The sequence below is a fragment of the Toxorhynchites rutilus genome, chromosome 1, assembly GCF_029784135.1.
Source record: "Toxorhynchites rutilus septentrionalis strain SRP chromosome 1, ASM2978413v1, whole genome shotgun sequence".
NCBI lineage: Eukaryota > Metazoa > Arthropoda > Insecta > Diptera > Culicidae > Toxorhynchites > Toxorhynchites rutilus.
In genome coordinates this window covers 24,920,332-24,946,946 of record NC_073744.1, presented here as the reverse complement: position 1 = coordinate 24,946,946, position 26,615 = coordinate 24,920,332, and the positions used below count along the sequence as shown (strand labels likewise).

At 41.6% G+C, this 26,615-nt stretch overlaps 3 protein-coding genes and 1 long non-coding RNA gene across 5 annotated transcripts; 3 read left to right on the top strand and 1 right to left on the bottom strand.

The window, feature by feature from the left end:
• The first annotated feature begins 1,698 nt into the window (after positions 1 to 1,698).
• On the top strand, positions 1,699 to 5,879 carry LOC129762835 (uncharacterized). The gene is made up of 3 exons (XR_008740721.1): positions 1,699 to 1,975; positions 2,042 to 2,167; positions 2,233 to 5,879. It is a non-coding gene; the product is annotated as an uncharacterized LOC129762835 (long non-coding RNA).
• A 4,911-nt stretch (positions 5,880 to 10,790) lies between these two features.
• On the top strand, positions 10,791 to 15,212 carry LOC129762086 (dnaJ homolog dnj-5). 2 transcript variants are annotated; one of them, XM_055760072.1, is made up of 5 exons: positions 10,791 to 12,710; positions 12,801 to 13,611; positions 13,674 to 13,776; positions 13,838 to 14,103; positions 14,159 to 15,212. In XM_055760072.1, the coding sequence occupies exons 1-5, from the start codon at positions 11,225 to 11,227 to the stop codon at positions 14,277 to 14,279; spliced, it is 2,787 nt and encodes a 928-aa protein (XP_055616047.1). In that variant the 5' UTR covers positions 10,791 to 11,224; the 3' UTR covers positions 14,280 to 15,212. The 2 variants fall into 2 exon arrangements, with proteins under 2 accessions (XP_055616047.1, XP_055616046.1); XM_055760071.1 differs by having other exon boundaries at positions 10,791 to 13,611.
• An 887-nt stretch (positions 15,213 to 16,099) lies between these two features.
• LOC129779980 (transposable element Tcb1 transposase) lies at positions 16,100 to 16,621 on the bottom strand. Its single transcript, XM_055787805.1, has 2 exons — positions 16,364 to 16,621; positions 16,100 to 16,309 (listed from the first exon to the last, which is right to left on the bottom strand). Exons 1-2 carry the CDS (start codon positions 16,619 to 16,621, stop codon positions 16,100 to 16,102), a joined length of 468 nt encoding a protein of 155 aa, XP_055643780.1.
• A 3,351-nt stretch (positions 16,622 to 19,972) lies between these two features.
• LOC129779977 (uncharacterized) lies at positions 19,973 to 26,386 on the top strand. Its single transcript, XM_055787796.1, has 4 exons — positions 19,973 to 20,182; positions 20,240 to 20,299; positions 20,354 to 25,121; positions 25,176 to 26,386. The coding sequence occupies exons 3-4, from the start codon at positions 20,456 to 20,458 to the stop codon at positions 26,384 to 26,386; spliced, it is 5,877 nt and encodes a 1,958-aa protein (XP_055643771.1). The 5' UTR covers positions 19,973 to 20,182; positions 20,240 to 20,299; positions 20,354 to 20,455.
• The last annotated feature ends 229 nt before the right edge of the window (positions 26,387 to 26,615 follow it).

The following is a 26,615-nucleotide window of genomic DNA, read 5'->3' as shown; positions in this document are numbered from 1 at the left end:
GATATTCCCTGATTTCCCAGTATTTTTTCAGAAAAATGCCAGGTGTAGACTAGTAATTAAATTCTCTAAATGTATTTTAGCTGTAGCTCCTAAAACATTTAGTTAGCTTAAACATTGAAATTTAAGAACGTCTGTCGATATTTTCCAATAAATGAATTGTTTGTGATTTTTAATTGAGTTTAACGACGACTGATAAGTGTCGTAAAAGATTTAAAAAATGGATATACCAATACAGTTTAAAGTTATTTTGAAGGAGTCTCAAATACTAGTACAGAATGAGACATTTCCATTTTGATTCGGATCAATTTCATGAAACTGTTACGATTTTAACGAAATGCTTTATCTCGCAATCTTTCGGTCCTCTACTGTACGTTTTACCTCCAGAGATTCCACTTTTGTTTCCCGTAGCCGTTTTATCAACTTTGATTCATATGACGACAAAAAGAGCTCAACATCTTTATTGATGCTATCTTCCAAAGTGAAGTATAGCATCATAAACTTGTCGCATAGCACAACCGTTTCCTCCCACATATTTTCATAAAAACTTTCGCTAATGTAAAAGCATTCTCAACGTTGAGGTTTCTAACGAGAGACAGAAGACCATTTTGGGTAACAACTTCCCTAAACCGTAATGGTCCAGTCGTCATTTTTCGGATCATAGTGAGCAAACTTGTTTGAGTTGCTAGCAATATTCTTTCAATGATAAATCTGCTGGAGCTCCACTGATACGACCAAAATCCGTCAAATATCAAAAAGCCAATAGTCAAAAGCCTCTCAAATCGTTTTCCCTCCATTTTCTATCGGAATCAATGATGGAAACATCAAGGATACATCAACGCAGTGCTTCGCATCTCAGACGAAATTTCAAGATTTGTCGGTCGTAATTTTTTCTTAATCCTTTGATGAACCGTACCTGAATTCAAGAGCTTTTTTTTCTTCATTTTGAAAAATCAGTTGCCATCAGTGGACACAAAAAGAAGTTTGTTCAAATATATAATTCCCATGCCTTCTTCAAAAGCTGCAAGTTCATTCGTGATGCTCAAGAATTCGTGAATGTCCCAAGAACATTGACGTCATTCAACGATTCACCAAAACCAACCACTTCTTCAACCCAAAATCTGACATTCAGATCCATCTGTAGCCTCTTTGTAGTCTTGTTCAAAGACTCGCGGAAACCAACGACAATGTATAGCTTACAAAGTTTCATCGAACCAAAAATCATCATAAACCTCATTTTATCACGCCCTGGTTAGACCTTCTCAGCTTCCTGGTTGTCATTCACATTCACCATGTAACATTCTTCTCAATACAACCATGTATTTTTCAGCAGTGTGGAGTGATTTGTGCTACATAACTGTTTCCAGGCACCACAGGAGCTCAGCTTTCATAGTATGATTTTCAAGCATTAATTTATCGATAGTTTTCGAAGAAAAAAGGAAAGGAATTGGTTGAAGGTGAATGGCAGATACTGATGCCAAAAATGCCAGAAAAACATCGCGAATGTAAAAGTCGTCTACTTTTGTGCTGTTTACCCGTCGGAAGGGCTAAGTTCACCTACAAGCAAAAGCAAACTGAAAAACCTACAGAAGAGTCAAACTAGTCAAATACCAGGGGTATGACTAAAACGTCAAATCGCTCATATTGCCAGTGTACCCAATATTGCTGCGGTTCACTGACATTTTGGTTCTGTCAATTACTGTTGTTTACAGCTCGGTCCGGTTATATAGTCGAATAGTTGCTAACTTTAAACTCCATGTTAAATGTGAACACCTCCATGTGCAACCGAAATATGAAAATCGCTCATGCAGTTAGAAATAAAGCAGCGCATTTTTCTTTATTTTTACTATCTCCGTGATTTCAACGATTTCAATCCTCGCAAATGATATGTTGGTAAACAAATGACGCCATATTGATTTTGATTTTGGGTAGCCTATATTCAATTGATGTCTAACCCCTGTCAAATACAACTTCTTTGGTATCATTAACCTTCTAATTACTACAATAATCAAAATTCTAATTGACGGAATTTCATTTTTTCCAGATTGGTGACGAACTTCTCTGATATTCCCTGACATTGTTTGAATTCCCTGATTTTCAAGGTAGTCGACACCCTGTCATTGATTCCACGGACAAAACACGCAGGTGTTCGACTGATCTTTCCTCATAGGTTGTATTGAAATCATCAATGCTTTCGTGGTAATGATTTAATATTGTATCCATTTCTATACTGAGGCATTACACATCTTTCGCTTCGGTGATGGCGAGAAAGTGAGAAACTATCAGAAGAGTCAGGCGAGGCGTTTCAAGGATGGGATAATGCCCTAGCTGCGGTGGAACCAGTGTGTTTTAGTGGTCGGCATGATACTTGAGTTCTAAGAAATTCAAAGAAAAACAACACTCGAAGAGATTTATACGATTTAATCATAACATTCAATATTATTTCCAGGATGATTTATTTCACTCATCTATCTCAGCTGACTTCTGCATTAACACACTATAAATGCCATTTGTCATAAATTTTATAAACATACTCTTACAACAAGCAACGGTCATTTTGATAAAAAGTTAGACTATCAATACAATACATCGGATGCAGTAAATGTTGTCCATCATACATCAACCTCCTCGTTGTCTTCCAACTCCTCCTCCATCACGAGAGCCGACTCTAGCAGGAGCCGTCCTCCTCCGGGGGTACCACTGACCCCCGGTCATTATCCGTCGATACGCAGGTACCACTTATCATTGTGATATCCACTGCGGCGCCTTCTGTACACTGCCAACACGAGCAGCATCACGAGGATGGCTGTCGTCGCAAGGATCATAATGCTGATCATGCTGGTGGACGACCGTACGTCCGCCTCGACATAGGTTAGCGATAGGAACGACACCTGGCACTCGCGATCCCAGTTCTCCGGGATGACATCCGCGTACACTTCGAACATTCGACGGAGAGGACACCGGGTGCCACAGTTGGGTATATTCATGGCCACGGGCTCAGCGGTGGTATTTTTGTAGTATACGGAAACGTACGGATCCCCGGATGAGGGTTGACGGAGCTCCAGCATTACGCACGCAGCGAACGGTGGATTGTGGAGCTCGAAAAGACGCAATCCATTCAGAAGGCTCGCTACGGTGGTGTCATGGGCGCTGTAAACCCAAAGGACCCGATTTGGGGTTAGTTTTCGATCCAATTTCGCCTGGAAGCGCAGAAGCATATCCTTGATGAGGGGGCCTACTTTGAGTCGTGCCAGTAGAGGTGTGTTGGTTTTCGTTGTAAACGACCGCGCAGAGATTTCCCACAGGGGCTGTGGAAAAACCTGTTTGGTCCATTCAGGCAGTGTAAAATTGTTCAACCGCTCAATGTTCAGACAGCTGTAAATGTTCTGAGCTACGGTCATGGAATCAACCTTCCTACCGGTGTGGTTAGTTAGGTATCGAAAGAGTGGTTCCAGTGATTTGTTGTACGCTTGATATTCCTCCGTCTGTTTATACTGCCTGAGGGCATAGTCGAATGCAGGACAGGGTTTCTTGGCCGACAGCAGTGGATCTAACGCTTCTGGAATGGTGTGCACCGGGATTGGTTGCCACTGGATGGCGGAATCCCACACATCGCTGGCAACCGGGGGATATAGTCCCGCAAGGTTAGCTTCGGCGCTCATCAGAGTCCGATCGACGTCGGTCGAGCGAACGTAGATGTCGTTGTTTGAGTAGGTCGCACCCAGTAGAGTGCTGTAACGTTTGCGTAGCCACCGTCCCAGCTCCAGATGACGCAGTTTACCCTCCTGGAGAGCAGAAAGATGGCAGGTATTAATTTACATAACTTGTTACGCCTTTGACGATAACTATCTCGTGTTACCGAGAAATTCAATATTTATTGCTTGATTGGGCTACGGTAGCATATATTTTCAGATTTTAGAGCACCAGACAAAGACGTCACCACTCTTTAAATTATCGCTGCGCAAAGGAAGTAGCATAAGCGTGTAAACAATAATAAAAAAAATAACAACTTCAAACGCATCATGTCTGCGATAATAGCATGCTCTGAACTAAAACAAACCGGCTCCAATTGGTTATTTGAGACGCGGCTATTTGGTAGTGTAACGAAAACGCACTATAATTTCATTGTCGAGGTCAGTTTGCCGGTTGTTATGTGTCAGTTGCAATTAGTGTTATGTGCTACTTTGTGCTACGGTACTTACGTTAACCAATTGTCCCCACCCAGCGGTCCAGTGGCTCGGATCCTTCCAGGGGTCATTAGGATAGGGATCGATTGGTGTTCGATCTCCGTGACGATACAACTTTGAAACAAAACACAGATTAATTATTAGCAATAAGCCTGAAACTATCGCAAATAGCCCAACTCACCACATGTGCGAAAACTAGCTCTCCCTCTTCCTGGGTCTCCTGCTGTGCCCGAACATGGCCGGAATTGAGTAGCGTCACAATTACCACTGTAAACAGCAGCAGCCAGCTGTTGCTACTGGTGCTACCCTTACTACGGCGAGAGAAAAACATTTTCCACACCGCTTTTACTGTGTTTCTTTCCTCTTATGTATATACGTCTGTAAGACTTGTGTCCTCCCCGGAGAGCGTAAATGCACTGATGTGCTTCGCCAGCTTCTCTCGCTCAGTCTTCTCAATCTGCACAGAATCTTGACCTCATGGATGAACAAAAGCAAAAATAACTCTACTAGGCGAAAATTATTGGATGCTCCTTTTTGTTCCGTTCCGCTATTGATATTGTCCGAACAAAAGCGTGCGTCATATGAGTTCTCGCTCCTTGACTAGCTAATCTTCGGATTTGTCGAAACAATCACGATAATTCGGGAAAACACAAATACGCACAGCCTTTTTACTTTTCGTCTCCTTTATGTTGCTTTGTTCTATGATGATCTGAGCTCCCTCATCAAGCTGGTAAACGACCCGTATTTATGTAATCTCTCACAGCCGTGGGCAGAGCATTGAAATCGATGCAAAACACAAAACAAAATACATTATCCTAATGAGCTCAAGGAGGTCCATCAAGCAGCATATCACCGACCGCTTAGTGATAACACGAAATACGACAGACAACTAGTTTGGAACACAACTAAAGTTTGTTTCTCCGTTTACCATTCAGGTGTGTGCAGGGCGAGAAGACTGGTTTTGTGTTTTTCTCTAACCTCCATCTCTCTCAGGTAGTGTACGAGGGGGTACCGATAATTTCTAAGCGAAAAATATCAAAAAATATAAATAAAGAGAGATTTAAATTGAGTATAATTTTCAACGTTGAGCTTTGAGGCACCCCCAAATCATGTCTGAGGGTGCTCATACACTGTTTGACCGAAGCCAAATATTTGACTCTTTTTGACAGATAAAATTTGGTCACCGTGTACTGATCAAATATTTTCTACACAAAACACGACAAGCAAATATTCAATTATTGGATGCCTAGAATATTTTTTCAGTCTGTTCTTCGAACTTGTCGGTACATGGTTAGGTTACCTTGAATATTTCAGTTGATTTTTTCCATGTTCGGTGTTTGATATTGTTTACTACTGTTGAAAATTGAAGAGTGGCAAACTAGTGTTTGTACAATTATCAAATCAAACCTTATCTGTCAAAAAATATCAAATATTTGACCTCCGGGCAAACAGTGTACGGCCACCTTGATTGATTCGATAATAATTTTTTTACAAGCCTTTCTTGCCTCTCAGGCTGTCCCAAAAGGTCGATTTTTTTGCCAAAATTTGTTTTTCGAGATGACACCAGACGTTTCATGCATTTTTAAGTAATTTGGCATCGAAAAAAAATATCGATTTTCCAAATTTCCTTTACTTCCCCCTTGGAAGATTTTCTAGGATCCAAAAATTTAAAACTTTGAGCGCTATGAGGTACCCCTAAATAATGTCCGATTGAGCTGAAACTTTGCACAGGTCATTTTTTTAGGCCAATAAACAAAATGTACATGGTCGGTTTTTGAAATTTAACATGATTATTTTCGCTGCCACCCTAATATACACTAGACAAAAAAATTAGAGGAACAGAGTGCGAAGTAGGAAATTTTAAGTGATTTTTGACATGCTGTATCTTCGTGAAAAATCAACGCATAACGATGGAAGGTGCATCATTTTGAAGCTACAACTTTCAGGTATTAGAATATTTTTTTGTATATATTTTTATATTGGTGTGTACAGGTGTAGTGGGCAAGAATATTGGGAAGAAATGAAAAATCAATTTTTCTTTATTTTTTCAAGAATATTCTTGACTAACCCATTTTTTTGCCAACCAACTCAACAGCAAATCCAATTAACCTCATCAATCAGCTCTTTTGGTTCCAACAACGTTCCTGTAGGACCATCCCAAACAGAGATAGTTCAGTTTGAATGAAAAATCACCCCTTCGTTTTGATGATGAATAATTCAATAAGCAACCATCGCATCGCAAATCGAAAGGCAGTTTTAAAAACTCCAATAAATTTTGCACAAGGATACCCAGCAAACATTAAATTGTATAACTTTGCACATGATAAGTTACATATAATTTCGTATCAAATCACAATCGCATAAAATATGAATCAAAATATCGATCATATATATCTAAAATCGCATAAAATGCAAAAACACGATTTTCCATGTCATCGATGGATTGAGTGGTAACGTTGTCGTATCAAATCGCATATCAGTCCAAAAAGCATCGCATATCGTTATATACGGCTTTATATTCGTACAAAATATGGCATATACGTATATCGCCTCCACTTTTGTGTGTATATGCAAGCTATCTGCATCATATATCATACAAATGTGTCTTGGTTGTATGTTTATCGCCTCCAATTATGGCTATTCATACGACTTAATGTTTGCTGGGTAATTTCCCAGCAAACATTAAATCGTATAATTTTGCACGTGCCAAGTCTTACAAGAAATCCGAAAAAATCATAATCGCATATAATATCAATCAAAGTATGTATCGTGTATATTTGAAATCGCATAAAATGTGAAAACTCGATTTTATATACCATTATCAAATTAAATCGCATATCGGTATAATAAACATCAATTCTATGATGTACATTGTCGTAAAATATATTTAATCCGCATCATATGCGTATATTACGCTGATGCAGTTTGTGTGTCGTATAAGCGTATAATTTAAATTGATTCAGTACTGGAGTAAATCGGAGTTCGAACCCACATCGGAGTAGTTTTCACCAAACATCAATCTGTGCCATTTGAAACATTCATATTCCACTCCCAACACAAGTCAATCAAACAATTATTATTTCTACAAGCATAAATAACGTGTGCACAATGGCGATTCGTGAGGCTATAATAAACATTTTACGAAAATATTTTGCGCCATTTGTTTTTTTATATGTCTGTAATAAATCGTATATGAGTATGGCAAAAGTCGTATTTGGTGCTTTGACAATTCATGAATATATTCATATTTAGATCGCAATTTAATTTCAACATAATCGCTATTATAGCCGGTCAAAGTTGCATATTCATCCAAACAAATTCGGTAAGCATTTGCCATGTATGTATATAGCCTCCACTTTTGCATGCATATGCCAGTTAGGCGCATTATATGTCAACCAAATTTTGTGGTTCCATGGTTCCGCTTGTTATGCGATTTAATGTTTGCTGGGTTGTTACTTCGACGAAAAAAAAAATATTTAAATTTTTTGTATCGATTTAAAAAAAGTGTCAAAAAATGATTTTCATAGTGTTTTACAAAATTCACTGTAGTTGTGCAAATATCACAGTAAGTTCTAATGTTTGCAGGCAAATTTTTAGCCTAGTGTATTCCCTAAACATCTGTGAATGTTTCATATTGATACGTTCAGCGGTTTTTTTCTAGCCGATTTTTCAAAGTTTGGAGTTAATTAGATGACGATTCGATCGCAATCGTGTCAGAAGTACAAAATCCTACGCGACTCTCTGAACGAATGGTTCGCAACTCGCTTATTGAATCATTCATCATCAAAGACAAAAAGTTGTGTTAGTCAGGAATATTCTTGTAAAAATAAAGAAAAATCGATTTTTCATTTCTTCCCGATATTGTTGCCCACTACACGTACACACACCAAGATAAAAAAATATATACGAAGAATATTCTAATACCTGAAAGTTGTAGCTCCAAAGTGATGCGCCTTCCATCGATATGCGTTGATTTTTCACGAAGATACAGCATGTCAAAAATCACTTAAAATTTCCGACTTCGCACTCTGTTCCTCTATTTTTTTTGTCGAGTGTATATATATGAAACATATATGACGAATTTCATGCCAACTCGTCTTAGGAGTTGGCAGCACTATTTCAGATAGTACTGAAACGTTGTGGGTGTAAAGACATGAGTCATTTAGGCAACTTTGCATACTTTACATATTCGAAAAAGAATTAGACTACTTTTTGGAAAAAGCCAAATTTGTTTTCTTAATTTTTTACAAAAAATTATAACTCAAAAACTATGATACCTGCAAAGTTCTTGTCAAAGGATGAATTGTTTAAATTTTCACAAAAAAACACCAAACATTGTTTGGAAAAAAAATCGCTGACAAAAAGCTTATTTTAAAAATCAAAATTCATTTTTCTCGAAAACATTTTTTTTTAAATTCCCAAAATTATATATATGAATAGCCCTTAAAATTTCCAACACCGGAAGATGGGTACTTTTACAGGGAAAACGTTTTTCGAACAACAACTTTTTCATGTTTTCTTTGAAAAAAATACAACTTATCCTAATTTTGTTTAAAGTCAGGATGGCGATATAGTGTATTCGACACAGATTTAGATCTTGTTAAAATATGAGCTTTTGTCGAAGACATCAACTTTTTATCTTTTATAGTTTTTGGAATATAAGTCATTTTTGTATGAAGACTCCTGAAAAAAAAAGTGTTTTGCTCGTAACATTTTTGTGTGTGAATTCTCACGTTTGACAAGTTCTTGAGAGAAAAGTTAGCAGAGCATTCAGAATGCGATAATTTATACATAAAAATGTAACGAAATTGAACATTAATAGCATTTTTTAAAAGAAAAACATGATAAAGTTGTTGTTCGAAAAACTTTTTCCATGTAAATGTGCCCATCGTCCGATGTATGGACAACTTGTTGGAAATTTTAAGGGCTATTTATATCTTTTTTTTTTTATTTTAAAAGCATATTTTTTTCGAGATAAATGAATTTGAATTTTCAAATTTTTTTTTTTCAATGAACTTTTTTTTGAAAAAGAATCTTTGATAATTTTTAATGAAAACCAAAATAATTCTTTGACTAAAATTCCGTAGATCTGATAGATGTTTTTTTCAATTTTGAGTTTTTTCAACTTTTTTTCGAAAAATCTTAATTTTGTAAGTTCTGGTTAGCTCAGTGGTACTGGTTTGTATATCTACCTCAGGGTCAGCTCTTACCTAGGAACGAGGTGGACTCACGAATACAACGGAAGCTTTTGGTGATGGATATGATGAGAATATAATCGTAATAAAAACAGAATGGTAAGTATATTTTTTAAATTTATTATACATTTTTTCTTTTCTTTTCAGGTTAGTAGGTTAGATGATCGTGGCGGCCGAACAGGAACAGGTTGACTCCAGGTAAGTATGTTGGTTTTGTGGGAGAGAGAGAGAGGGGGTTTTGGTGTTATTTTTTTCTACTCACGGTGCCCGCACACGGGGATCAGTCTCATCGGTCTAAGTGACAATGAGCGAGAGCTAGGCTCGACCGGACCTCACCACACTGCGACCTCCGAAACGTTCGACCGACTCACCCGTATACGTGTTGAGCAGCGATAACGTTGGGTGCTCGCTGACCACCGACGTTTTCTCCGAGGTACCTTCCTTCGTCGTCTGATTCCTGCGAGGAGTGTGAATGTTGACCGGCTCGTGCGGTTCCTAGGACTCAGCAACTTATTTCTCCCTTAATTTTCCTCGCACTTCACCCAAAAAGCACAACTTGAATTTTGAATTTTCTCCGATCGGTCTATATTTTTTGACGGTTCGTGAGCTAAGACCGATTCGAGCCTCCCGAATCTTCCTTCACGGCTCGAATCCCTCTTTTACCTCTCTCTCTCTCTCTCTCTCTCTCTCTCTTCCATCCTATCTCTCTATCCGCTTTCTCTCTCTTCCTTATGCATCTTCTACTCTTTTTTGTCGTCTTTTAGGAAAAGGAAAAGATCCAAATTCGTTGAAAGAATTAATTGTGGTCATTGTTAGATTTTACAATAATTCTTTTTTGAATTTGCATTGGCAGCATGCATTGCCTTACAGGTAGGTAGGTGATGAGAGGATTTGGGTAAGTATTAGTAGGGTGTATGATTATGGGAGGTACACTCACTCTTCGGTACTTATCACCATATGATTTATGATTATATTTTGTCGCGGTTTTTTTTTGAACCGTAACAATTTAAAAACTATAAGCAACAGGCAACATGATTTGTTTTACTTCGTATACCAAAGCAATAATAACGCCTGACATTCTGCAAACAATCTGCTTAATGAACGAAACTTGTCAAAATATGGGCGATAAGTTGCTCTTCAACCGACATGTCGTGTTGCTAGCGATATGTGTTGCGATAGCGATATCGTATTGCGTCGGTATGCGAGATCAACAAAAATTAAATGGACAAACCCCTTGGCGATAATTTTGCTTATTGCATGTTGCTAGTTGCTTATTGCTCCGGTGTGCGAGCCGCCTAAAACATTTTTCATTGAACTTCGTTTTTAAATATTGCCATTCATCAACCAACCATTCCTTCCCCTCGAAGACCCCATTATCAATCAGGGCCATCTGGTGCCATTTATGTGAAACAGTTGCACTGTCATCCACTGCCTGCGTAAAATTCGATAGCCATCGAGGACAAACCGCAGTTCGTAGAGCGATTTTACTTCGATTTTTGCACGGCTTTTCGAATTCTAAGTAGCAAAAAAGCGGTCATAACTGCGACCGCGGTCGTTGAACAACAAGCTCTGTACCGCGCAAAGCCGCTTCCGTGGGAATAAATCTGTGAACGATTCAGGCTTGAGAGAAAAAGAACACCGAAAGTGAAGCAGAAAACTTCCACATCAAAATTCCAATAATATCGGTTCGTTTTATGTTCTGTCACTGAGTGTATAGTGGAACTGTGCATGTAGGGGTATATATTCGTTCTTACTGAATGCATGTGCATATCGGTATTGAACCGGACATAAACATTTTCTTCCGTGACGGGACTGACCTTGCCCGAAGTGTTTCGCGAGTGGATAATGTCGGGTAATGGAAATGAGCAGAATGAGGGTTTTTGGACACCGGAACAGTCTCATCCAGCTGCCCAGCAACCACAATACATCGCTCCGGATGGACCAGTTCCAGGAACTTCCAACAGTTATTTTCATCCGAATACGGGTAGCGATGCGCCACCTACCCATGGATTAAACTACGGACATCCTCCGCTGGGGGATAATTTCACCGTCCTCAGGGATGGTTATGGAAATTTCATTAAAGTTTACCATCAACCCAATGAGGATCTGAATTTGAACAATCCGGTCGGGAAGTATGAGTATGAACTGTTTTCCGGTACTAACAACTTTATGCATCCCGCCCCTGGCTTTGGACTTCTGTTCCATCAGCAGCAACCTCAGCCAGACGCATCTGCGAGTGCCCCAAAGGTTCAGCAGAGCGGCCCAGTTGGGAACGACGGAAGCAACACAAATATGTTGATTAATCAGCTGGTAGGAAATTGGGCCCCAACCATATCTGGAACATATTCTCCTTTCGGTGGAGTTGGTCCATCGCTCCTAGCCGAGGGTTTGCCTCGTTCTTCCGACATTTACGTGCAGCCTCAACAACCGCCTCAGCAGCAACAGCAGCCTCATCCGCATCAACCACAACAACAGAAATCTCCTATTCACCAACCTTTGGCGCCATCGATGAACAATTCGCCGCCAGCTGCGGTGCATCTTCCACATAGTCAGCCCCAACAGCAGAGCACGTCACCGACTGCCAGCGGCGCGGTCAGTAGCAGTGCAACTAGCTACAACCAACTAAACGACGATAACAGCGCTAAGTTGAATCAGAACGTTAAAAAACAGCGAATCGTCGCCGAGGTGAAACCAATGCGGATGTCCTATTCGGATGTGCTGAGCAAGAACGTAGCTCCGTCGGGCCTCTCGACGCCGCCACCCACTCAATCGAATGGTGGTTCCGGTAATTCTGCTGCTGCTACCATCACCACCACGAAACTCAATACTGCGCCTTCCAGTAGCTCTACTGGTGCGACTTCCAGTGGCGGTGGGAAGCAGAGTAAGGCAGAAAAAGGCCACACTAAAAAGTCTTCACAGCAGCAGCAGCAGCTTGGTGGTTCGGAGGTTGGCAGAAGAACCGAACGTGCTGCTGCCGGGTCTGGCCAGAAAAAGGGTACACCGCTCAATAGCTCCAATCCGGCAGCTCATCAAGCGAATGGGGAGATTATGAGCGGTTCGAAGCAAAACGGGAATGGTTCCGACAGGGTGGCCAAAAAATTGGACAAATCGAAAGCGAAACTCTCGAAGGATCGGTTTTTGAGTGAGGGGGGTGGGAGTGCTTCCGGGGGAAAGCGAAACCGTTCTCGTAATCTTATTGACGCGTATTCGGTGGAAGATTTGCAAGGCCCGTCGGGAAGTGAAGGTCACCAAGAAGAAATGGAAGAGTTGGAAGAAGATGATGATGAAGAAGAGGAAGAGGACGACGCTGAAGAAGAAGAAGAAGAGTATGGTGAGTACGAAGATGATTCACTGCCACAGCAACAGCAATCATTCGTGTACAATGTGAAAAAGAATAATAACCCTAACGATACTCATATAGAGAAGATTATCGTCTCGCGATCGTCGTACAAACGAGGAAATCGCACCGCCGGCGCTAACCGTTCAAAGGCGGACAAATCCTACCAGCAAGCGAACGGCAAGCGAGGTCTTCGGCCGAAGAAGAATCAGAAGTATGTTATGATTCAAAAAGTAGTCAACGCCTGGATCGAGTATACGGTAATCGCGCTGATGTGGCTGTGGTCTTTGGTCAGCGACGTGGTTTATCTCAGTCTGCGACTCGTTTGGGATTATCTGGTGGCCGCGTATCAATACTCTGAACAACACCTCGGTAATGTGAAGCGCGAACTGCAACAGAATCGTCCGGGAACATGGCTAAAGGGCATCTGGAAATCGTTCGACAGTCGATTCGCAAAAGATTCGAAGTGGGCCTTTTGGCGAGGCAAGAAAAAGACTGTCCCTACAGAAGAGCAAGCGACATCCGGCGCAAATTACTACAAAGACGGACGGTTGCCATCGACAGCTGACGAAGCGATGTCATCTCTGTTGAACTGTAAGGGAAAGGACGCGTACAGTATTCTGGGCGTCAGACTCGACTGCTCGCAGGAGCAGATTCGGAAACACTACAAGAAAATTGCTGTGCTCGTCCATCCGGACAAAAACAAGCAACCTGGCGCGGAGGAAGCCTTCAAGGTGCTGCAGCGATCGTTCGAACTCATCGGTGAACCGGAAAATCGAAAAGCATACGATCAGAGCCTGGCGGAGGCGCTGAATGCCGAGAAAGCCTGGTCGGAGATCAACGATTTGCTTACTCAGCTGCATACGAAGATTTCGGAAGCCGCTAACACTATCAGGTAAGTGAGGCGAACCGCCTTGCCCTTTCTGTGCGTTGATTATGACACACTTTACGATACAGATGCAGCAGTTGTTGTCTGAGACACCCCCGCAAGCCGACTGGTCGCCCTCAGTATGCTGCCAGAGAGTGCAACTCTTGCAAGATACGACATTCCGCCAGAGAGGTACATCATGTGAAATCACATCGAATCCAATGTTGTGACCATTTTCTTTTCTTTCCTCCAGGGTGACATCTGGGCAGAAACGACTTTCTTCGGGCTGCGTTGGAAATATCTCGCCATGATGGAGGGTAACGTCTATGATATCACCGAATGGGCTAACTGTCAGAAGGGGGCACTGTCCCACCTGCAACCAAACTCGCACATTGTTCAGTATCGCATCGTTCTCGGTGGAAACTCGCAACAACAACAACAGCAACAGCAGCAGCAGCAGGGCAATCAGTCACAGAGTGAGAAGGACGCAGCACGTATTCGCAAGGATGCACCCTCAAGGTGAATCGATGGCATATTTCCTGAGACCCCCAATTCAAATATCAATATTTTGCAGTGAGCCCAGTTTGGACGATTTTCTGAATAATATTTACGCGGGTCAGAACCAGCAACAGCACCAGCAGCAGCAGCAACAGCAATCACAGAGCGGCTCACGTCGGCGGCATCGTCGCAATTAGACATCCTTGCTCTGTGTATACATGAAATCTAGAGATTATTAATCAGTGTTTAAGCGCTTTTAGTTTGTCTGCGTTTACCGTTCTCGTCACTGACGGTAGAATATAGTAGTCGTTCGCTATTTGGTCTATTTTAACCGAACTGCTCTTCAGCTGGGTGTGCGTAAAACCCAGTCATTAATAATAAACGGCATATTCAATTTGATGTTTTGCTGTTAATAGATGTTCGAATATGATTTGAGATGTTATATAAATTGACATTTTTTTTTTCGCATGACGAAGACTTGATGAAATCGCATGCAATTTTTGTGAAAACCTTTTGTATATTCAATTTCATGAAGTTGAACGCTGAGAAAATGGTTGCTTGCACTACTTTGGGACTCCAAATTGGAACGTTCCCAAGAGTTTTTCCTCTGTGCCAATCAAACAATTCACGCTTAACTTTTCAATAGGACTTATCTGTTTCAAACGATTCTCTTTATTGACTTTCTCTTTCAATTACCACGGACTTGCAGACAAATTTTGCGCCAGTTTTGCCACATAGTTTGATAATCGAGATTCCCTTCTACACTCCTGATCATCGGACAGATCAGGAAACGCTTTTATCGCTGCGTTATTAACGACAGAGAATGTCAATGAAGAGAATCGATAAAACAGATAGGTAGTTCCCCTCAGCTTTATTTGACGTTTGCCATGTCAACCCAGTTAGCGAACAACTACTGTATATTTATCCGATGTCCTCAGCAGCAGATACGCGAGCCAAGGCCGCTGTACAAACCCCACTTGGACATAGCTTGCCAAGGCACGCATTAGAGGAAAAATTTCCCACTGAACCAGGCCGAGCACCAGGAAGAATCAATATTGTGTGAAGACGCGTTGAAATATCTCAAGCAGGAAAATAAACTCACTGACGCTGATGTAATTTGATTAGTAGAATGCCGTAACAATTATAACGAGATGAATGTTAAATTCGATGAGTTTCTTTTTTTTAAGCCGATTCCGTTTTTTCTACACTATGTATTTTATTAACGCATTCAAGCGTGGTACATAAATTACGTAACGCTAAAAATTTGGTTTTTGGGATATTCGAGATACATTAAGGAGGGAGCCCGGTCTAAAAGGTCGAAAAAATGGAATTTTTGGTTTTTCCATTTTTGGGCAGTTTATGCCCTCAGAATAGTTGTCCTACAAGGATTTTTCAATATTTGATTTTGCTGGAAAGTCACAGCCAAAAGTATGAAATCACCTCAAGGAATATAGGGCCCTTTTCCAGAAAACGAGATGAGAAGACGAGCGTTCGTCTCGTTTATTTTCATACTCCAGAAGCCGAGCTCGACTAAAAACAGACGAGTAGCACGTCTGAACTGACGGTTAGGCCGCCCTCGCTGAAGCATCAGTCAAGTCGTCGTCTGGGTTGGTTTGATGTGTTTTCACCTTGTTGATTTAATCCTTTAGCGGGCCGTGAGAACCAGGCATGGTATCAACGCCACCTGCCCGTAAAAGGGCTAGTGTTAGATGTTGGTGGCAATATACAGTCAATCGCAAAATTGATCGTACACCCATTATTCATTCTTAAATTTTGAGTTTTTCGGGGATTAACAGTAAATAAGTAAAAACAACTTTAACCCGTAAAAAATACCTCCTTTTAACTATCTAACTGTGAAAAGAAAAATACAAATTGTTTACATTTTCACTTCATGTTTTGAAAAACATAAAAAAACACCATTTCAGGCGTGGCAAAATTGATCGTACAGTACAAGTTTTTATTAAAATACCAATGAAAATCAATTCATACAAAAAACAAATAACGAAAAACAACCAAATTAGTATTTGGTATGACCGCCTTTGGCATCTAGCACTGCTTGCAAGCGTCGTGACATCGATTCGACGCGGTTTATGGTCACACTGGATGGAAAGTTCTCCCAGATCTCCTTAATCGCCATTCTGAGCTCTGCCTTGTTCTTGGGATTTTTATTTTTCAGCCGATTCTTGACCTCCCACCAGAGGTGTTCTATCAGGTTCAGATCCGGCGACTGCGGAGGCGTTTTCAGTTGTTTGGGGGTATTGTACAGCAACTACTCCCGTACGACAAAAGCGGTATGCTTGGGGTCATTATCTTTTTGGAACCAGTAATCACGAGGTAGACCCAATTTATCCACGAAAGCCTGCAGGTTATGCTTGAGGATGTTCAAATAACCCATCTTGTTCATCGTTGAATCAATAAATTCCATGGTTCCAGGTCCAGAGGCCACCATTGAACCCCACATCTGGTTGCCGCCACCGTGTTTTACGGTTGGGACCAAATTCTGTGGCTGGAGCTCCGTTCCCGATTTTCTCCACACCATTTGCCGTCCATCCGATCAAAAAAGGTTTATTTTTGTTTCGTCGGTAAATAGTACTTTGTTCCAGAACTCGTTAGGCTTATTAACATAAGCCTTAGCGAACTCCAGTCGTTTTTTCATATTTACCTTTGAGATGAAGGACTTTTTACGGGCTACACGACCTCTCAAACCGCTCCTGTGTGCTACCCTCCGGAAAGTATCTGCACTGACAGGTCTTCCGATGGTCCCAGCGACTTCAGTGGCCAATTTCAGAATTCTAGTTTTGGGATTTCTTTGTATGTCCGCTTCCTTACGTTCGTTTGCCATTTTGATCACAACTTTTTGAGTTCAGCAAATAAACAAAAACAAACACTGTCCAAGTAGCTGCTAGGTGTTGACATGCCACACTGAAAAAATTTTTAACACCAAATAAAAAAAAAAATCGATAAACCATGTGCGTACGGTCAATCTTGCGATTGACTGTAGCTGCCACCTGCCCGGCTATCGTAAAATGTTGGTGGCAATATAGATGCCACCTGCCTGTCTAGCGTAAAACACTTGATGGTAAAAATGTTGTTTTTGTATTTGAAATTTTGATGTCAGTTTCAACAAAAACAACTAATAACATTCATGATCAGACTCAGCAGGTCCTAAACAGTTCATATATATTGAAAACTTAAACAAAATGACTGTTTCTCAAAAACTTTACGGGAAATTTGCTCTTGCTGCTCTAAATTGGGAATTGTTGACACAAAAATGGCTCAAAACAAATAGTTTTTGATTTTTCCACGCTCAAAAAAATCAGGCATGTTGCTAGACATTAGAACAAGTTACCACATAAGGTTAGAAGTGATAATTTATTGTTAAAGAACAGAAAAAAATAAAATCGTTTGTGGCAATATAGATGCCGGTACCCGTTAAAGGGTTAAATCATCGGTGTAGATTTGTTCCACTTTCATCTTCACAAATTGTCTATAGCTAAACTAGAATTACATAAGCAATGTGTGTGACATCATCGAATTCTTTACATCGAGTCTCTCTTTTGGTCATAACATAGTTGCAAACTCATTCCCAGCTGTATTTGACAATGCGGAAGATAGGTCAGAACCTCATCTATCGGATTCTATAGCAAACTCAAATTGGAACGTTTTTGCAGTTGAGTTACTAACGAAGGGAGAAGTTGATGAAGAGAAATCGATCAAATCACCTGCACCCCTTTCATTCTAAGCCCCTCAAATGTAAACATTGAATGTGGGGGCACTATCCGCGTTGAGGGCATTTCGGGACATAGAAGGTACGGTGTCGCCATCTACCGGATTTCATGGTTGTATGAAGGAAATTTTTGAGTGCCGTTTTTTCATCGATTCTATTGCAGTTTATGGAACATACGAATACGTTATGGTAGAGTCGAGCTTACTGAAACAGCTCTCACCTCATAAACCATTGTTTTGTATCAGAAAACCGAAAAAACAGAACCGAAAAAGTGTACCTTCTTTGAGATTAGCATGCTCGAATGCAGTTATAAAATTTCAAACATTGAATGAAAATCCCTACTAAAAGAACTCCAGAATCTTTTCACTAGAGCTTATGAAAAGTTGGACAAATTGCTCTAACAGTAAGGAAAATTGCTTATATTTGTGAAACTGAAAACTATGAAAACTGAAAACTATGATCATAACGTTGTACATAACTGTCGCTCGATTTGTATCGTCATTCCTGATGAAAAATTAGGATATTAACCAGAAATATCGTAACCTTACATCGAAAACGGGTGAAACTCGGTACCTCGAATGGCTTCAACGCCTTAGGAAAGAGATTGAGCCGTTGATAATCAACAGTGACAGAAATCTTCATATCAACGCGTTGCATTTCCTTCCACGAAGTAAGTAAAATTACCCTCAACGACCAAACAATTTCCTTCGGCAGCGAAATTGAAAATATCTGCAAGGCCCACAATATATTACAGGTTACATTCCCTCCCAATAATGGCTCCTGAAAAAACGCGACAAAATCATTACTAGATACTATTTTCGCTCACGATTTTTTGACCACTTGTAGAAAACTCGTTACACTTTTACATAGAATATTCATTTGATACGAAAAGAAAGATTTTCATAGAAAATTTTGTTCCTGAAAATGCGTTTATTTTTCCCACCGCAGATATAGTGTCATTTTATACAGCAAAAAAACGCTTTTATGGTTGCACACTTCTATATTTCAACCTAATTATCACAAAAAAACATTCTACTTTCATTAAATGCTCACCATTATAAAAATTAAATTTATTATTCGTGCAAAACTGCTTGTTCAAATCCACTACTTTTCACTTTCCGTTTTGTTTATATTTGCTTCATATAAACTCGCTGTCAAACTCAGCTTCGATGTCCGGAATTGAACTTCGTATTACGAAATGAACACACTTTCAATATAAAAATTATGAATACCTGCGGAGGCTCTTAATTGACGAATTTACGCAAAACTAAATCAGCCCATGCGATATCTACATTAGAACTCAGAACCACAAAAGTGAGGGTGTTTGTTTATTTTACGCACTGAAAAGCAAGATTCGGTGGTGATTATTCAATTTATTTCAATTTAGATTCATTTCAGCCATTGAATGTCGTCAGTATATGGTAAGAGAGTTGGAGTTTTGTATATTTACGATGGTTTCAACACGCGATTTGACCAAAGTCATAGATAATCTTCGAAAATTTCAAGTTTGATAATGCATACCGGTTATTGATACTATGGATAATTGCGATGAATCGATATCATATCAAATTGGCTGATATCATTGATTATGTAGGGGTCGATACGAGAAGGATTTGCAGTATTGTTAGCGCAAAACACCCTATTCATCGTTTACTTAGTTGAAAAAAATTAAAGTTACAATACTTATAACAAGCCATTCCTCGTAATATACATAGCACATTGTAAAATGATGATTTTCTAACCTTTTCAGCGTGGAAAGAATACATGAAACCGGGAAATTTGAAGATAAATTCTGATTTGTTTAGAAAATTTGAACGAATTTCATACCAAAAAAACAAAACATCCTCATTTTACTCGCTGCGCCATCTGGTTGTAAATCCAACGTAAATTCGTCAATTGTAAAGGTGGCCGTACACTGTTTGCCCGGAGGTCAAATATTTCATATTTTTTGACAGATAAGGTTTGATTTGATATTTGTACAAACACTATTTTGTTTGCCACTCTTCAATTTTCAACAGTAGTAAACAATATCAAACACCGAACATGGAAAAAATCCACTGAAATATTCAAGGTAACCTAACCATGTACCGACAGGTTCGAAGAACAGACTGAAAAAATATTTTAGGCATCCAATAATTGAATATTTGCTTGTCGTGTGTTGCCACTGGGAGCACTGTTTGGGAAACGAGCGAAAAAGCTCAGCATGGAAAGCTCGAGAACCGAGAACTGTCAGCGGTACACAAACAGAAAACAAAGCGAAGGTGTATAGCAGAATAGCGGAGAAATTATTAGATTATTTGGAAAGTATAGTAGAATAGTTAGTAGAGATTGAAATTGATTTGATTAGATAGGGATTATTGAGTGACTGGCACAGTAAGTACATATAAATAAGATTTGGAAGCTGACAATAATGAATTGTAATTTGAATAGGATTGTCAGCCGAAGCATTGCCGTCACGTATTTGAATTCAAAGATAGAAGACCGAAAAATGTAAGATGAAAATGCATATTGTTATTACATGAAATAAATATTTGAAAATTGCAGTTTAAAGCTGCTTCGCAACCACAAAAAGAGTTTTTAACTCGCACTGCGATCAGCTCGGAAAATCGGCCATTGTTCTCGCTAACAAATCTTTAAAATTTTTCGATGGCGGCCAATGCAGAAAATACGTCCCGACCACTAGAAGATGCGGAAAGAGGAAACTGCGCGAATTGTTCCTTGTCGGATTCATTCGACAATTTCGTGCAATGTGACCAATGCGATGCATGGTGGCACATGCAGTGCGCGGGAGTCGATGCTTCGATTGCAAACCAGAGTTTTGTGTGCAAAAATTGCACCCCGCACAGCGTTTCATCTCACAGTTCTTCGAACCGTATTTCAGCCAGGGTGGCTCTCAAATTGAAGCTATTGGAGGAGCAAAATGCAATCGAGCTACGAGAGATTGAGATTCGGAAGGAGTTTTTGCGGCAAAAATATGCATTGATAGAGCAACAGATAGATGACATGTGTGACAATACGAGCCAACGCAGCAAGGTTAGTCGGAGGTCCAGTCGTAAACGAGTAGAGCAGTGGATTCAGGATGCCGACCAAGTAGAAGGCGCCGATGTTCGAGAGAAACCCGAGCGGGGAGCAGCCTCACTGGAGCAGCCGAAAGACACACGCATTTCGAGAACGACTGATGGGAAACCACCATACCCTGAAGGCCAACCACGTCGGACATTGCTCGAATCACAGCTACAACACGAATTTGTCGAGAGGAATCAGCAGAGCTACAGCGGCGCGATTCCTAAGGCGCATCCGAAAACACATCAGACAACAGCAGATCAGGTCTGGCCTCTGAAGCCTATTGTAGGTAACCCCTCCTTACTTACCCCTCCTGTACCGCATCAAGGTAAGCCGCTCCATGACAACAATAAAATGGATTCCGCTCATCCGAATTTTGATACTGGTCTACAAGAGTTATACAAACAATTCGGGACACTTGGCCTTGCTCAAACATCAACGAGTAAAGTGCCTTACAGTGGGACAGTTCCTGTTACATACGGACTCCCAACTATTTCTGGTGTGAATCCCGGCCTTTTTCCTACTGGGAACCACCAGCAACATTGCATTCCCCCCCTTGGAACAGTTCCTATCGTTCCGACAACTTATAATGCAAATCCCGCAAGTGATATGAACGGAAGACATCCGTTTGGGAATGCCCAAAGCGAATATGTTCCAACACCCTCACAATTAGCTGCCAGACAAGTCATGCCACGTGATTTGCCTACGTTTTCGGGCAACCCTGTCGATTGGCCTATATTTATAAGCAGCTTCATTAACACAACTCAAGTTTGTGGATATAGTAGTGCCGAGAACCTCTCCCGTATACAAAGATGTTTGAAAGGAGCCGCGTATGAAGCGGTAAAAAGCCGTTTATTATTACCTGAAACAGTTCCCCAGGTGCTAAATACACTTCAACTACTTTATGGACGGCCAGAATTACTGATCAACGCCCTTTTGGACAAAGTTCGTTCGGTTCCCGCACCGAAATCAGATAAACTAGAAACACTCATCGATTTCGGGATGGCAGTCCAGAGTCTATGTGATCACTTGGAAGCAGCGGGTCAACGGGATCACCTTTCCAATCCATCGTTGCTTATGGAGTTGGTGACCAAATTGCCAGCACACATCAAAATGGAGTGGGCGAGTTTCTCATTGCGATATCAAGTTGTAAACCTGAAGACCTTTGGAGAATTCATGACAGGTATAGTGTCATCCGTTAGTAGAGTCACCTTGTACTCCGGGAGCTACGGCGCAAATTCTATGGTGGAGAAACCCAGATCGAGTCAGAGAGGAACAATCAATGCACACGTCGATGAAAAGGAAATAAATCGAGAACCAATAAAGCTGTGCTGCATCTGCAAGAGGGGTGATCATCGTGTATATGATTGCGGACTATTCAAGTCATTTTCAGTGGATGGACGTTGGAAGAGTGTACAGCGTAATGCTCTGTGTCGAAGCTGCCTGAATGCACATGGGAGAAGAAGCTGCCGCACGGCGAGTCGTTGTGGAATTGGTGGCTGCGAGTTTCGCCATCATAAACTTCTACATTCGGATCGATCGAGTCATCCCGAGAATGAGCCATCGCTCAGAGCTACTGTGTCCGGAAATTACTCCCACGGTTCCTTCGAACAATCCTTGTTGTTTCGCATAGTTCCGGTCAAACTGTACGGTTCTCGTTCCAGTATCACTACCTTCGCATTCCTCGATGAAGGATCGTCGATCACTCTAATTGAAGAGAAATTAGTGAATGAACTCGGCGTTAAAGGCAGGAGAGCACCGCTCTGTCTCTCATGGACAGGAGACGTGACACGAATGGAATCGGAATCAAAGAAAGTGGAGTTGAAGATATCCGGTTTGAACAATGAGAGGAAGTTGCAGTTGGAAGATGCACGTACAGTAAAGAAGTTGGCCTTACATGGTCAGAGTCTATGTTTTGATGATCTCGCGGCTAGGTATGGTTACCTTCGCGGATTACCAGTGGCCAGCTATGAGAACGCAAGTCCACGACTGCTGATCGGCATCGACAACTTGAGTCTGACCGTTCCGTTAAAAATGAGAGAAGGAAAAATACATGAACCTGTTGCAGTAAAAACCAGGCTAGGATGGTGTGTCTACGGTGGCAAAGGTTCTAAGCATACCCGTTGTTCATTGAACTACCATGCCTGTGATTGTGCCTGTGATCGGCAACTACACGATGAAGTGAAGGAATACTTCGCACTGGAAGATGTCGGTACGAAGGTAATCGGAGACTTGGAGTCTGCTGAAGACAGACGAGCTCGGAACTTAATGGAACAAACCACCCGGCGAGTCAATGGGAGGTTCCAGACGGGCCTGCTATGGAGATACGATGTAATTGAGTTTCCGGACAGTTTTAATATGGCGTTACGTCGGCTTGAATGTCTTGAACGAAGAATGGCACGGGATCCGCTGCTGAAAGAAAATCTTCAGAAGCAGCTGGTGGAGTACCAAGAGAAAGGCTATGCGCATCGGGCTTGTCGAGCCGATTTAGCACGATCAGACACGAAACGAGTATGGTACCTGCCGCTTGGAGCGGTGAGAAATCCCAAGAAACCTGAGAAAATACGACTTATATGGGATGCTGCAGCAACTGTGAACGGAGTGTCACTCAACTCAATGCTTCTCAAAGGGCCTGATCAGCTAACGTCTTTGCCCGCCGTTCTATCGCGATTCCGACAATTTTCAGTTGGAGTTTCAGCAGATATAAAAGAGATGTTCCATCAGATAATCATATGTGAAGCCGATAGACATTCTCAACGATTCCTATGGCGTACGGATCCCACGTGTGCGCCAGAGATATATTTAATGAATGTAGCTACGTTTGGAGCAACTTGTTCCCCAGCATCCGCTCAGTATATTAAAAATACAAATGCGAAGGAGTTCGTCGATCGCTTTCCACGGGCAGTACAAGGTATCCTCCATAATCATTACGTCGACGACTTCCTGGACAGTTTCGAGAATGAAGAAACCGCGGCGCAAGTATCGGCGGAAGTTAGAATGATTCATAGTCAAGCTGGATTTCAATTACGGAACTGGCAGTCAAATAGTAAAAATGTTCTAGCACGTCTCGGAGAACCTGCTTCATCAGGGAGTAAAACGCTGAGCACTGACAAAACGAAGAATCACGAACGAGTACTGGGCATGCTTTGGCTGACAGAAGATGATGAACTTGGGTATTCCACTCATATGTTAGACGAGATCGAGAAATTAATCATGGAAGGTGAACGTCCAACCAAACGACAGATGTTGAAATGTCTGATGGGCTTCTTCGATCCACTGGGGTTGCTGAGTATGCTATTGGTCCATGGCAAAGTGTTACTCCAAGACGTATGGCGGGCGGGCACTCAGTGGGACCAGAAAGTAGACGGCGACATTTTTGAGCGTTGGAATAGATGGATCTGTCGTTTGCAGAGTGTCGCTGATTTTCGTGTCCCACGATGTTATTTTCTGGGAGCTACGACTCAGTGTTATAATCAGCTCCAACTACACATATTTGTGGATGCAAGTGAGGTTGCCTATTCTGCACTGGCATATTTTCGGATTATAAACGATCATGGAGTTCCTCAATGTACTTTAGTAGCTGCGAAGACGAAGGTGGCACCTCTGAAGCAGCTATCGATACCACGTCTTGAATTGCAGGCGGCGGTTCTAGGTACTCGGTTGATGCTTTTCGTAATGGAAAGCCATACAGTCGCTGTAACAAGGAAATATCTATGGAGTGACTCCGCAACAGTACTGGCATGGATACGATCAGATCATCGCAGGTATAAACAATTTGTGGCCTGCAGAATAGGAGAGATTCTGACCGCATCTAACGTTGACGAATGGAAATGGGTGCCTTCAAAACAGAATCCAGCGGATCAGGCAACAAAATGGGGGAAAAGTACTGGTCTAGATTCTGAGAGTGTTTGGTTCCGTGGGCCTGAATTCTTGAGACAATCAGAAACCAACTGGCCGCAGTTTGAAATCGGGCCAGCAGTTACGGAGGAAGAACTACGTCCTTGCCATCTTCATCGAACCATGAAGACGTGGGAACCAGTGATCGACTGCCATCGTTTTTCGAAGTGGGAGCGGTTGTTGAGAAGTACGGCATACGTTTGGCGCTTCATTGCCAACCGAAAGCGAGAGCAGAAGAAATGCGGTATCCTATCCAGTGAAGAGCTTCAGAAAGCAGAAATAACCTTGCTAAGAATGGCGCAGTGGCAGGTGTTTCCTGATGAAATAGCTCTATTGGAAGATGGTCATCAAAGTCAGAAACGGTTAGACGGTAATAGTAGTATATTCCACCTTACACCTTTTTTAGACGAAGCAGGCGTCTTACGAATGGACGGTCGAATTGGAGCGGCAATCCATGCTCCCGAAGAAATGAAGTTTCCGGTAATTTTGCCAAGGAACCACCGAATCACTTTGCTACTTGTGAACGAATTCCATCGAAGATTCCGACACGCAAACGCAGAAACCGTAGTGAACGAACTTCGTCAACGTTTCTATATACCACAAATAAGGTCAGTCGTGAGGAAGGAAACAAAAAATTGCCAGTGGTGTAAAATAAGGAATGCCACCCCAAGGATGCCTCGAATGGCTCCTCTACCATCCGCTAGATTGGCTTCATGTGTTCGACCGTTTACCTACACAGGGTTAGATTTCTTTGGACCATTAATGGTGAAGGTCGGCCGAAGTAGCGTCAAGAGATGGATTGCGTTATTCACCTGTCTCACCGTTCGTGCAGTGCACGTTGAAGTTGCCCACAGCCTTTCTACAGATTCGTGTGTGAAGGGCGTTCGACGATTCCTGTGTCGGCGGGGATTCCCCGCAGAAATTTACAGTGACAATGGGACGAACTTCCAAGGAGCGGAACGAATATTAAAAGAACAACTCCGAGCAGTGCACGAAGGATTAGCAGCCACATTTACCAGTACAACAACCAAGTGGATATTCATTCCACCCGCTGCGCCTCATATGGGTGGGGCATGGGAGAGAATGGTGAGATCCGTCAAAACCGCCATGATAACTGCTTATAATAATGATAGAAAACTCGACGAGGAATCGTTGCAAACATTCGTGATTGAAGCTGAGTCCATAGTAAACAGTCGACCGTTAACATACTTGCCGTTAGATTCCGGAGAGAGTGAAGCTCTGACTCCGAATCATTTGCTCTTGGGAAGCTCGACTGGTGTACGTCAACCTTCGATACTGCCGACAGATTCTGCAGCTGCCATTAGGAACACATGGAACCAGATTCAACATCAACTGGATATTTTTTGGAGAAGGTGGATTCGGGAGTATCTTCCCACATTGACCAAGCGAACTAAATGGTTCGGAGATACTAGACCATTGGCCGTAGGAGATCTAGTTCTTGTGGTGGATGAGGCAAAAAGGAATAGCTGGGAACGTGGGCGTGTGTTGGAGATTGTAACAGCTAGCGATGGAAGGGTACGACAGGCTACAATCCAAACATTGAGAGGGCTCTTGAGAAGACCAGTGTCCAAGCTTGCGGTTCTAGATGTTGCATGAGGTAAAACTGCACCAGTGAGCAGTGTTACGGGGGGGAGGATGTTGCCACTGGGAGCACTGTTTGGGAAACGAGCGAAAAAGCTCAGCATGGAAAGCTCGAGAACCGAGAACTGTCAGCGGTACACAAACAGAAAACAAAGCGAAGGTGTATAGCAGAATAGCGGAGAAATTATTAGATTATTTGGAAAGTATAGTAGAATAGTTAGTAGAGATTGAAATTGATTTGATT